Here is a 12,847-nt window from a genome sequence, read left to right on the forward strand (position 1 = left end):
TTATTGTTTTAGTTTTCATATCTTTGCTAAATAATTTCCGTATCCCTAAACTTTTAATTAGCCTTATTTGTTTTTATTTTTATTGGTTTTGTTTTTATAATAAGGGAGTTTTGAGAATTCGGGAATGAGTATGTTGTTTTAAGCTGGCACTTTGAGGAGTTTTAACTTATAGGTTATAAAGCAATATAGAGTGAAGTAGCTTAGACAAAGTACATTGGGTTTGTCTTCATGAATTCGGGTACAATCTTGCGCTTCTCGTATTCCTTCTTCAGATCCATGAATCTAGTGGAGCTGTGACATACAAAAGAGGTTTAATGACAGAATAATATACAAAAGTCAGACTTACCCTGTGAGATAAACGCGACCGCGTGCTGCCACCAAATGGGCCAAGTAGGCCGGAGCCGGATACGAAACCGATCGATTGCAACGGGGGAACATGTGGCACAGGTTGTAGGTCAACTGCTGCAGCAGGTCGATGTCCAGATTGCCTGTGTTCTCAATTACATTGTAACGCGTCGGCTTGGCCGTGCCCTGGATGGACTGGTGGCTGACCATGAAGAACTGCATCTCGTTGGGATGCACGATGGTGCGATCGACCACGGTTCCTGGGTCCACGTTGTTGAACTTGTTGTACTGCGATGGGTCGCCGTTCGGAAAGAAGCGCGTGTGGTGACGCTTTACAACAATCACGCAGCAAATCTTGGGATTAATACCTAACTGAAATTAACAAACAATAGATGCAAGAAAATTAAACATGGTTATATTTTAAATTATATGTAATCTTATCTTGTTTCATTTATTTAGCATTTAAAAAGGTCTCAGTTTTCGTCATGCTTAAAAATTGTTTATTTGTTACTAGAAAAATTTAGCATTTCGCGGAACATTAGTCGGGTTGTCTTAATCCTTTTCTACATTAATTTAATTTATAGCTATATAACCACTTTTGAAATTTTTTTCATCAAGCCGAACTCTATGAAACCTTGCACTTATTGACAAAACTAAAAGGGCAATTCTCAAAGGAATATTTTGATAAATAAAAAAACAGTCACATACAATTTTGTTTCATTATAAAATCATATTGAGGTCGGAAACAGGGCTATTAAATATCTTTCGAAATCGAAACTCACCTTAGAACAGGCTACATTAATACCCTTCAGCTCCTCGTTCTTGATTTTTGGAAACTGTCCGTCGCTCACACCGTCTCGGTAATAGAGAATGTGCTCCGGATAGGTCTTCCTGTACTGCTTGTATACACGCAGGTGCTCCATCGTAATAGACTCCATGTCCTCGATCTCCTCCAGAGCCGATCGCTGCAGGCGATATTGCATGTTGTAGGAGGCTCCGTAGGGATCGTGGGAGGCTGCCACGCCCACCACACTGGGGATCTCGCGCTGATCGGGCGACGGATGGGTCACATCGGCGCCCAGGTACATGGCGTTCTTAAGCGATTTCAACAGGGAATTTTCCTCGAGCTTGTGGTTAATGCCATTTAGCTTAGAGTTAACCTTTAGTAGTACGTTGGCAATGGTATTGGGTGTGAGCTTTCGCTCCAGAGTGTACTGCTTGATGCACTGCGTCAGAATGCCGTGATGCAGCTCGGCCTTCTGCTTGATGATGTCGTAGGAGACCCCAGTCTGCGGAATGATCACGATCGCCAGATCGCACTGCTTTCGCTTCAGGTCCACGAAGCATTCGTCCAGGCCGCGGTAGTCCTTGAAGGACCTTATTTCCGCCTTGGCGTCCAAGTTGATGTTCACCCATTTGCTCTGGTTGAACACCTGTCGCTCGAAGTCGCTGACCTGGTTGTAATGCATCTTGCGACCGGTGGCAGGATCAAAGTACAGAATCGCCCACTTGTGGGACTTGGGCTTGGACTCCAGGAAATTCATGTTGTCCATGCGCCACGATCCGTTCCTCACCGCGCACCATTTCTTGCCATGGTACTCCACTCTCGGAGCGTCGAGGGTGCGGGTGCTGACCATCATGAAATCGGCAGCGATCTTGATGCCAAATCGGCTGATGGTCGGGTCATTATTGTGCTCAAAGAACTTCAACAGGTGCATGATCTTGTCCTTTCGCACGTTCGTCGATGTGGCGGCAAACTTGATCATACTGGCCACCTGAGTGGCTCCATCCTTCCGCTGTCAGAAGCCAAAAAGAAGTACACAAAAAGTAGTTCTTAAATATTACAATTAAAGCGTTAACAAAAGGATACAAGTGGTCTAAAAAGGGGATTTGTAACATGGAAGTCAAATGGCCAATAAACCAAACCGAAATGTATGGGGAAAGCATTATAAAATTTCCGTTATTAGAGCTTCTATTCTTCTACATTTAATACAAAACTGTGGTCTTTGGTTATCAAAAAATATTGTGAAGATACCATAATTCTAAGATTCTGTAGAGCATGTTCTAGATAAGTGCTCATTTACATTAATTAATTTAGATTTTGTATTTTTAAAATATTTTATAAATTAAAAAAAATAAATAACTATGGAAATAATACTGTTAACTATAAAAATTGCTTTCTGATTTAGATGTAAGATTTTAGATATTTTTTAGTCAAAAATATGGGTAAAGATCTTGGCGAAAAATTCGGCTTACATTTAATGGCTGACCGCCCTCGATTTGACAAAGCTCGATTGGCACAAATATTTGTTTCGTCACAGGTCCAACGTGCAGACACGGAAGCTGGGGGAATTGCAACTTATAGTTGCGATTCTTATAATATTCCGCCACTGTGATCATCTTGTCCTCCAGATCAAATTCCTGGGTGCTTCCTGGCTTAATCGACAGTGCATTAATTTTGTAGACTCGCGAAGCGGCGGCGAAGGACTTGGGTGGTGTGTAAATCACATAGAGGCCTTTGAGGAACGATTCGACGAAATGCCTGGACTTTTCCAAAGTAGTGGTGCTGTTGATTTCCTGTTTCAAGCCAAATCTTCTAAGGTATTCGATCACAGGCATGGCAATCGGAAATGACTTGTGCGATATGTCGACATTTACAAATGGGCGATCACCAAGTACCAAGGACTGATACAGACCGACGAGGGCCTCGTATCCACCGTCCAATTCCTGCCGCCCGCCAGGATCGGAAGTTTTGAAAAAGGAGCGACCGGCACGAACGGCCTTTTTGTGGCAAGGAGCCGCCATCACCACCTCCAGACATTGCATCGCCCGCATGGGCTTGTCGAATATCCTCGTGGTCATATAGCTGCAAAATAGGGATTCGAGTTTATACATTTTTAATTTCATTTCATAGTCTTTTACCTCTTCAGCGAATTCAGATCCACTTCCAAGTCGCCGGTCTCCTTGATTTCCACCGTGTAGTGCAAAGTTCGCCCTTGACGATCTGTCACCTGGAATTCATTGAATCACAGAGCATAATCAGGGTTTTAAAGTAAATAGATAAATAAAGTTTCCGTAATAAAGTATTTATTCATTTTTAAACCTTTAACTGCTGATTCACGAACTTAAGACCGCGGTTCTAAAACAAGAGGGTCGTAACCCCCACAGCCGACATCGATATTTAGATTCCGATTTAAAATCTGCATACATATTTTAAATCCAATTTCTACTTATTCATATTTTTGGTTAAATAAAAGTGGATTTATAAATACGAGTTCGTCTCCTTCAAGAGAACAAACATCTTAATATCTATTATATAGTTATGTATCTTACATTTCACCTAACAATGTACAAAATTCAGTACTCCCAACTTACAGTGACTTCCGGGTCCTTGGACTTCGTGTTCAGCTTATCCGCCGAATAGCAGGATGCTCTGCCATCAAAGGCGGCGATTGCACCGCCCAATTGATCTACGCGAAACTGTTCGAATGCCATTCTAAAGAACTTCTTGGGCCTGTCCGGTAGGATCTTCACATCATAGTGATAGGCCTTCGCTGGCATTTTCGTCATGTCAACATTTAGGTAATTAATGGCCACAGTGCCGCTTGTCCCGATGGTTCCTCGCTTGGTGCTGATTCCACCAGAAGACGAAGGCGCAGGTGACCGTGTTCCGGAGCTGGTGGATGGATTGGCCACACCTTTAAGAATGGGATCAACAGTTTATCACCAGTAGTGTACGAGTTTAAGGCAGAAACCTTTTCAATCAGCCACCTATATCCTCCTTTAAAAGTTACACAGACTTGAAAATGGTGATCTTAAATTATATTCGTCCTTCCTTACTTATTCAAATAATAATTGTATTCACATTTCCTTTCTAAATAAATTCACTTACTATACACTGATTAAAATTATTACAATACCTTCAAACTTGATTGGTCACTAATCTATATCATTTTTTTTTATTTCTTTCGATTTAAAAAAAAAACTATTGGACTAACAAGTTCGGTCATTTAAATAAACTAGAAAAACTATTAAGTATAACAATTTTTTACAGTGTAATACACTTTTCATTTGGGAATATCCAAACCCCATATGAGCATTTATTTCTTAATTCCAATTTGTCGGCGCTAGCCGCTGATAAGCACAAACATTTTTTATTATATTTCCACTTAACCAAACAACCTAAAAATGGTCCCCAAAGCTACACATTCCTAGCTTTCGATGATAATCTATAATCGTTGACTGACTTTAAGATCAATAACTAAATCATTTTTTTAACAGTTTTTATATTGAAATTTAGTTGATAAACAGCTAAGACTGCTGATCAAAATATGTGATGGATCTTAGATGACCACATATGTATGTAGAACCATAAGTAGCTGATAACAACTGTTGAGTGGCTTAGTATAAATATGTTGTCAATAAATAAACTAATACTAATAATTTACTTCCATTTCCCCTCAACTGAACCCCGCCGATTAGTCACAGACCGGAATTAATTCGTCGTATTCGCCACGAAGCTTCCGAAATTTTCTTTTACCAACTAAAGTTTTAGTTAGTCACTTGTACTTGCTTTGTAGTGTAACAGGATCCTCGGGCTTCTCCTCCTTTGGTTTATATTCTGGGATGGTGGGTCAAAATTAATAAGCGCACTTAATAATTATGTATTCCAAATGACTCACTGTTTTGTTTGCCCATCTTCACAAAATTAAATTGTTTTTTTTAGTTTTAATTCACAAGTTTTGGTCTATTAATTAAAAAGTATTTCAAAATAACTTTATTAAACCAATAAAACTTAAATGTTACAAATAAAATAAATAGTTTCGGCGAAAGAAATTTCACAAGCGACGATGCCGGCGGTCCGAAAAGCACTGGCTTATCACCGAAATAAACACAAAATTTATAAATTCCTAAGTCTGGTTCTCAAAGAGTTCAAAGAGAATATTTAAGAGAAGAAATCGTATTTTTAATGCGGATTAAAAAAAACCTGAATGAAAATATAGATATATTAGTGGTAAAATTTATTTTTAAAGAGCCATTTAATTATTTGTACGATTTTTTCTGTAATGCTATGTATAACATTATAAAGTTTATTAGCATAAAGCATAAAATTGTGTGACGTGGTGTTGCTCCTTTCTTATACTTTTATACTTCTTTCAAAAGAAATAAAAGTAAAATAAAGAGTAAAAAACAAAGAGAGTCCACAGCGAAGACTGCAGCAAAATAAAGCTGTTGATAATATTATAATCGTAGCTTTAGATTGGAAATCAAATGTTGAGTCTTTAAACCCATTGTTGTTATTATGGAATATAATTTCTAATATTATTGCAAAATTTTTAAAATTCGTTTTGGTATACTAAATGGAATGTGTCTAAAATTAGCTAAAAATACATTTAACATTCAAGGTTTAATAACAACTAAAAATTGTTCAATTTCGTCCGATTAAGTGTATTCAAAAGATGTTGATTTTAAGCTTATGAATCAGTAAAACTCAATCAAAAGATGAAAAATATTAATTGTTATGTGTAGTTTCTTTTAGATTCTATTTTTACAACTTACATGTATGAGCTAGTCACATTAAATAGTTTTTTTTTTTTTTGGTTTAACAAATAGATTTAATTAACGTCGATCAACCAACTAAATGGTTATAATACGTTGGGAATAATAAAGAACAAATAACGTGAAAACAAATTTTATAACAAATTAACAGTAAATGGTTAATGGACTTGAGTCATCCTCTTGTCCAGAGATCGGCGGGGTGTCTTCGCTTCAGTCTTCGTCTACACGTCGGGTTGGCCAGGGAAGCTGCTAGGTGGTTGGTGTGGACAGCGAGTCGATCGTTGTACCCACTCGAGTGGCGGTTTATCTGTTCCCTGACAGAAGGAATGTGGAGGTCATTTCCAAGGGCGTCGTTCCTGATGTACCAGGGCGCATTTGCAATCCTGCGCAGCCCAATGTTGCGACTTTCTTCCATTGATAGCAATATTCCACCTGTGGGTGATCCTTGATGCCTCGACTCGGCAGGAGGAGTTCACAAGAAAGGCAGTGTCGTCAGCGTAGGTGCCCAAAGGTGTGCCTGGTTGTGTAGGACATGGCAGATCCGAAGTGTACAGAGTGTACATAATGGGACCCTGGACGCTTCCCTGTGGAACGCCAGCTCGAGCAGTTTTAATGTTTGACCTTTCCCCTCTTACCTCAACCATAAAACTTCGATCAAGCAACTATGATTTTAGTAAGAGGAATTGGCCGGTCGGGAGCAGGGACTTCAACTTATGGAGTAATCCAGCGTGCCAAACGCATTTTCAAAAGCATTTAAAATGTGTTGAACGACTCTATGTGCTTGTTCTGGTATCCCATGAGGATGCCTAAAACCAAACTGGTGGTCGGGAACATTAAATAGTAATAATAAATTATTTAAAATTTATTTTAAAAAAAACTGTTAAAAATCATTTAAATATGGGAACAGTTTTATAATGAGTTCGATAATCATCGTTTGTTTGTGAACAGTTTTGTTTTGCAAGACTTAGAGATGGGTCAAACGAGATATTTACATTACACACAATTGATACTGATACCAAGGTTTCATATCTAACTAAGAAAATCGACCATCTCTAGCAAGCACATTTTGCAATTTCCATAAATTATTGTGTTTTTCCAACGATTTCGCCGGGGAAATGTACGAACTGAAGACCCTTCTGCCGCAATTCGACATCAAGCTACCCACCTGCATGTATCCGCTGAAGAATGTGAGCCTGGCGGCGGATTCCCTGGCCAGTTCGTCCCCCTCATCCGCATCCGCGTCCACATCATCATGCGTAAGTTAACTCCCAGGCCAGCCAGAAATTGGTCAGGGTCGCAAGGACAGTGGAAAACAACGAATATCAACAACGCCATCCATTCCATTCCCGCATGTGTGATCCTTGCCAGAAATTGGAGGCCAGCAGAAGCAGCAAAACAAGCCGAAACGCAGCCACATGTGCCCTTGATTTGGATTTTTTAGGCCGACAAATACAGCAGCTGCTAAAGGTTAAGACCACCAAACAACTACAGCTACTAAAATATTTGAAATTCTATTTATAAAACCACCGACTAACCAAACAAAACCAGAAAAAGAATGCATCCACGCTCCGTTTTGTGTTGCCTGCTCTCTGTTCTTGTTGCCTTGGCCAATGGATCACAGTGCCAGTCCCCTAAACAGATCCCTCTTTCGTTACCCAATTCCAGGACGACACGGCATCGGTGGCTGCGCGCCAGGAGAAGGTTCTCAAGCAGTTGGAGGAGCTCAAGGAGCAGCTGGGACAGATCCGAAAGGGACTTGGGGTGTGTGGCAAGACCATCCAGCACACGACTGCCTTCCAGAATGGTGGCTTAAAGGAGGTAAGAACCACAGGGTAGCAAAATAATTGCCTTTTTTTTCTGTTTTTTTTACTATTAATTTAAGATGTGTATGTATATTTTGCAAAGTGTAGATGCTAGATTCCACCGGTTGAAATATAAACCCTTCATAACATAAATTAGTCAAACCAGGGATTCCTTAATAGATTTATAAGTAGAATATAATTATGAATTCTTAACTTCCTATTATACAATCATATTTCCATTTAAATACAAATTGCTTTGACTACTCCTATCACAGTTATAGGATATAGTCAGCTAAATTGAAACTGAGACCTTAACTTTAAAGTTTTAGCAATGTTAATTATTTTTGAAGTTCTAGAAATGAATTAATTATTATATGTTAAATCACTTAAAAAATGTATTTAAAAATCATCCTTTTTAATTTTATTACTTATCAGGTGCCCCTCCAGGATGTAGTCATCAATGGACATCCCAATTTCATACCTTACGCCTTGTTGGCCTTGAAAAATGCCTGGCGGGATCTGTACACTATTGATGTGAAGACTTTCACGCACTCCACGATGGCTGATATTGGACCAGCAGCTCGAGAATTCGAGGCTAACTTGGCTAAGGTGCCAGTCAACCCAGCTCTGCCCAAGATTAGTGTCACTCTCATCTGGAAAAACTGTAAGTAATTTTTAATTACCAAAATAATTCATAAAACTTACTACTTATCCTTTGTTCTATACAAACTAAATAATCACTTCTTAAGTCAATTTTTTAATAGATTAAAATAAATATTGATCCTAGCTATTTTCGAAAAAAACATTTAATAAAGAAAGCTAATTATGCAACAATTTTGTGATTTCTTCACAGGCGAACACACCGAGATGATCAGCTCGCCCACCATGTACGTTCCTATTTACGGTGAGGTGAACATCATCCGGTATTTGGGTCGCGTGGGTCCCGCCGAATATCGATATGAGGGCTCCCCGCTTTGCAATGAGATCGATCTCGTCCTGGATATTTGCTACCAACTGCTGCGCTGCAACACCCACAAAACGCAGGTGGCAATGGTGCGATTGCTGGACAAACGACTGCAGCAACAGCAGTACTTCGGCGGATCCCAGATGTCGGTGGCCGATATCGGAGTCTACAGCTCGCTCATCCGCATGCCCGCTATTACCGACAAGGATCTGACGCCGGCGCTTGTGGCCTGGCGGAAACGGGCGAAGCTAGTGGCTCAAATTTAAACAATTCTATCGACGAAGGCGAACAAATAAATTATTGAAAAAAATAAATGAGAAGTTTAATATTTAATATAATGTTTCTCATAAAAAATAAAAATAATTTTTATGCACATTTTTGGCTTTATCCTTGACTACGTCAATTTGGTAAATTTGAAAAAAAGAAAAATCGAAACATGCTCCTGTGCTTAACATAATATAATGAAAGTGAAAAATTTGTTATGAAGATATTACCTTTTAAGTTTATCCAAAAACAATCATTAAAATAGGTGTGACTTGTTTCCCTTTTGAATAGCAAACAAAAACAGGGTTGATATATTCTTGACAACTCGCAGTCAAGACCCCATTAGATTTAAAGTGCATCCATTTTTCAGTAATTTTATTTGGCTTATTTATCTTTGTTGCAATTATGTTACTGTTTATACAATGCGGTTCTTCGTTTCTATATTGCAATTGTTGGTTTTTAACTTACTCTTTCAATTTTGCACTTAAAAATGGCTTAATTTCTAGGTTCCATATTTGCTTTTATTCTTGAAATCCATTGATTGTTCATAATGTGTATGTTCTGCTGCTGTTTACCTTGATGCTCTGTGTCTGTCTGTATGTACGATAGGATTTCGTGCCTCGAGTTGGGACATTTGTATTTCGCTTTCGATCATAAAAATGTGTGTATGTATATTTTTAAATATTAATTTATACTTAGTACATATGCTGTATATATCATGTATATTGATAATCAGTTTCATGTGTGATCTGTTTTTTATTTATTTTGTCTGTTATTAGCTGCGTAAAAAGGATTTGGAGAAGTCCCTGAACTCTATTAATTGCTTGCCACAGGCTGGAAATTGAGTTAGCCCGCTCGTACCAATAGCTTATACGAATCATCTTAGTTATCAAAGTAAAATTGAGTAGGTTAAATCAGCTTAGGACCATTGTTTCATTCTACCCTCGTATAAACTAGGTAAATAATTGTTTTCTCAGTTGTTCGGTTTAGTTTTGCAACGTTTATAATTAGCATTAATCATAGTAATAATGTTGGAGAAATGAAAAGGCGGTGGCTCGCCTCCTAGGGCAGGAGTGGGAGGAAGAGATGATGCGACTCTACCCTGGCTGCATTATGTGGTCTCTCCCTTTCCGCTGTCATCGGCAGATTCGGCATCGTCCGCTCCGGCTGCGGCCGCCTCCCTGCCCAGCCCGTTGTTCTTGCACTTGCTGCTGCCGCCATTATTTTTGCTAATCGACGCCGTGGCACTGTCCTCCTCATCCTCGTCCTCATCCTCATCATCGTCGTCGTCCTCATCGAAATCGTCATCTGTGGGCAGATCGTCCTCCGTCTCCAAATCGAAATCATCATCGTAGAAGTTGGCATCCAGGCCAGATTCCGTTGTGGGCTTGCGCGTGGGCTTCAGGCAATAGTCCTCGAGGGTCATGGGCACCACTATGCCCTCCCTCTTGGCCTCGGCATTGGCGGCCAGGGCCTGCTTGCGTATGATGTTGGGATACTCATTGTCCTTACCCTAAAATTAGTATGTCCTTATTTAAGAGCCAATTAGGGGGGTAAATGTCTAGTATACGGACTTCTAGGAGGGTTTTTTTAGAATCTGGTTATAGCTCACATAATTTGAAATTCTTCTCAGCAATTTAAACGTGAGAGTTTTTTAGGTTTACTATTAATTGTTAATTCTTCTTGTAAGAAGAGTTTAAATCATTTAAAATTAAATGGTCCATTAAAGTTTTTACTTCAAAATAAGTAAAAATTCAAACAAGATTTGATAATACCGTCTTCTATAAAATCTAAATTAATATTAAAGTAGATCCTGAATGAAAATGACCAATTCTCATTAAGACTTTTCATTAAGACTTTAAATTATTTACAAACGAAGTGTTTAAAGCAAAAGTCCTGCAGAGTTTTCAAACTGACGAATCGCAGGTTCACTCGCTTTCGTGTTTGGAAGTCCATATACTAGACATTTACTTCGACTAGAAGAGCCAGTCTAACCTGTGAGTCCCGCCATCTGCGGTACATGACCGAGGCGTCCACGTTGGCCGGCGAGAATGTGTTGGGCTCGTTGAGTAGCGAGATAACCGACAGCAGGATGGTGCGCACGTTCTGCGTTGGGTTCCAGCGCTCGCAGGGCAGCTCGCCGCTCTGGGGATCATCCACAGGCGGATGGAGTATAGATATGCACAGATCCCCGTTCTCGTAAACATTCGGATGCCAGACCTTGGTCAGGAAGCGTATGGATGGCGGTGAGTACGGATAGTCGTGCGGAAACTTCATGTGCGCCTTGAAGTAGCCACCTTGGTACAGTGTGTCCGGTGGCCCAAAGATGGCCACCTCCCACTCAAACAGATTGTCGTCGTTGATCAGCTTGACGCGGAATCCCTCGACCGGTTCCTCCTGCAGTGACTTGTACTCCATGGCCAAGGCCCGCACCGCCGAGCTGCTGGGCGTGGTCGTGGTGGCGGCTGAGGCGGACGACGAGGTGGCCAGGGATCCTGAGCCCGCCATCAATGTGGAGGACGATGTCGCATGCTGCGATGTGGAGGCGGCGGTGGTCATTTGTTCACCCAGTTGCAGTTGTCGCCGTGCTCTGTCGATGCAAAAACTTTCCATACGAGAAAACATATCAACATTTGATTTATATCTGAGGTAAGTTTTAAGAGTAGCTACTATTTCTGTGCGCGCGAGTGTCAATGTGCAGGGTCAATATCTTGCTGCCTGCTGATGAATTCAAGGTGAGCACGTCACAAAAGCGATGACTGTTCGCCTTTTCGCTGGCTAAACTACAAAATTTGGTCTAAAATCTGGATATCTTATGTACGGGTAAAAAAAACTTCTATATTTGTCGTTTTGAAATTGGAAAACTATTTTTGCTCTTGACGTTACTTGATTTTGTTGTTGCTACTTTCACAGCAGACAGCACAAAATTAATTACTGATTGCCAACGGAAATGTGAGTTGAAAAAGAATTTATATATCTCAACGCCGACTTAAGCCTACCTACTTGTGTAGCCAAGAGTTTTAGCCGATTTTTACGCGTTTTTAATGCTTTTTGTTATTGTTGTTTGACTTGCAACAATTTCACTTTACAAAACAAAAACCAGGGTGGCATTATCTAAGCCAGGGATGACATCTTTCAACTCTGCCGCTGAGAAGGTGACGTTTGCGCATGTTCTGCGGGATAAAAAGTGTGACGTCATAAGCTCTCAGTTTTAAGAAAGCTTTTATCTTATTTGTAACCAAACACTGGTGTTTTGTTATAAATAATACCTTGTGTTACACGTTAATATCTTATATTTTGAATATATGCGATATATTCCAACATCAAAACTAATTATATATGAGTTTTTAACAGTTATAATAATTTTTAACTTAGCATGAAGAAAAATATACATTTATATATTTTTCCAGTAACTTGAAAATTTTAATAAATTGTTAAATTATTCTCTGTTGTTTGATATTTTTCCCACTGCATCCCTGACTCTGACACGAACTTCTTCTACCACCTTCTGATCCCGGCATGCTGAAAGAAGTGATTTTAAAATATCGATAATAATTTGTATTCCTGTTTAATGTTTCTTGTTTTATTTTGACGATTGTATGTATCATGTTATAGTTTAAGCAACATTATTTCATTATTAAAATTTATTTTTATAGAAAAAAAAATTTTAGAATATCTTAAAAAATTTGATTATGAATTAAATATATATCGTTTTTTTTTAAATATAACACAATAACAGTTGCTGTTATCCTATGAATAGTTAAATGTGTTTAAAGGAAATGATGGATATTTTCGGACTCATTTTTAGTGGGGAAGGCTTAATGGTATATGATAGCACAATTCCACTAACACCAATTTTCAAATGAGTATGCGTACACAAATTTTCTCTTAAACGGACAATTAGAAAACGCAA

The 12,847-nt window shown here is 39.2% G+C and overlaps 3 protein-coding genes across 8 annotated transcripts; 1 reads left to right on the forward strand and 2 right to left on the reverse strand.

The window, feature by feature from the left end:
* Positions 1-25: 25 nt before the first annotated feature.
* LOC108048682 (protein argonaute-2-like) lies at positions 26-5,189 on the reverse strand. Its single transcript, XM_017129499.2, has 8 exons — positions 5,028-5,189; positions 4,919-4,966; positions 3,721-4,043; positions 3,268-3,356; positions 2,602-3,211; positions 1,128-2,141; positions 347-717; positions 26-291 (listed from the first exon to the last, which is right to left on the reverse strand). Exons 1-8 carry the CDS (start codon positions 5,041-5,043, stop codon positions 201-203), a joined length of 2,562 nt encoding a protein of 853 aa, XP_016984988.2. The 5' UTR covers positions 5,044-5,189; the 3' UTR covers positions 26-200.
* Positions 5,190-6,919: 1,730 nt separating this feature from the next.
* LOC108048676 (probable aminoacyl tRNA synthase complex-interacting multifunctional protein 2) lies at positions 6,920-8,998 on the forward strand. Of its 2 annotated transcripts, XM_017129493.2 has the most exons (5): positions 6,920-7,160; positions 7,273-7,371; positions 7,570-7,722; positions 8,142-8,370; positions 8,560-8,998. In XM_017129493.2, exons 1-5 carry the CDS (start codon positions 7,020-7,022, stop codon positions 8,934-8,936), a joined length of 999 nt encoding a protein of 332 aa, XP_016984982.2. In that variant the 5' UTR covers positions 6,920-7,019; the 3' UTR covers positions 8,937-8,998. The 2 variants fall into 2 exon arrangements, with proteins under 2 accessions (XP_016984982.2, XP_016984983.2); XM_017129494.2 differs by lacking the exon at positions 7,273-7,371.
* A 294-nt stretch (positions 8,999-9,292) lies between these two features.
* LOC108048686 (ubiquitin-conjugating enzyme E2 R2) lies at positions 9,293-12,071 on the reverse strand. 5 transcript variants are annotated; one of them, XM_017129506.2, is made up of 3 exons: positions 11,938-12,071; positions 10,930-11,539; positions 9,293-10,447 (listed from the first exon to the last, which is right to left on the reverse strand). In XM_017129506.2, the coding sequence occupies exons 2-3, from the start codon at positions 11,491-11,493 to the stop codon at positions 10,046-10,048; spliced, it is 966 nt and encodes a 321-aa protein (XP_016984995.1). In that variant the 5' UTR covers positions 11,494-11,539; positions 11,938-12,071; the 3' UTR covers positions 9,293-10,045. The 5 variants fall into 5 exon arrangements, with proteins under 5 accessions (XP_016984995.1, XP_016984994.1, XP_016984997.1 ...); XM_017129505.2 differs by having other exon boundaries at positions 11,934-12,071; XM_017129508.2 differs by having other exon boundaries at positions 9,293-10,441; positions 11,934-12,069.
* Positions 12,072-12,847: the final 776 nt, after the last annotated feature.

The sequence above is a fragment of the Drosophila rhopaloa genome, unplaced genomic scaffold (genome assembly GCF_018152115.1).
Source record: "Drosophila rhopaloa isolate 14029-0021.01 unplaced genomic scaffold, ASM1815211v1 contig_47, whole genome shotgun sequence".
In the NCBI taxonomy this organism is placed as follows: Eukaryota; Metazoa; Arthropoda; class Insecta; order Diptera; family Drosophilidae; genus Drosophila; species Drosophila rhopaloa.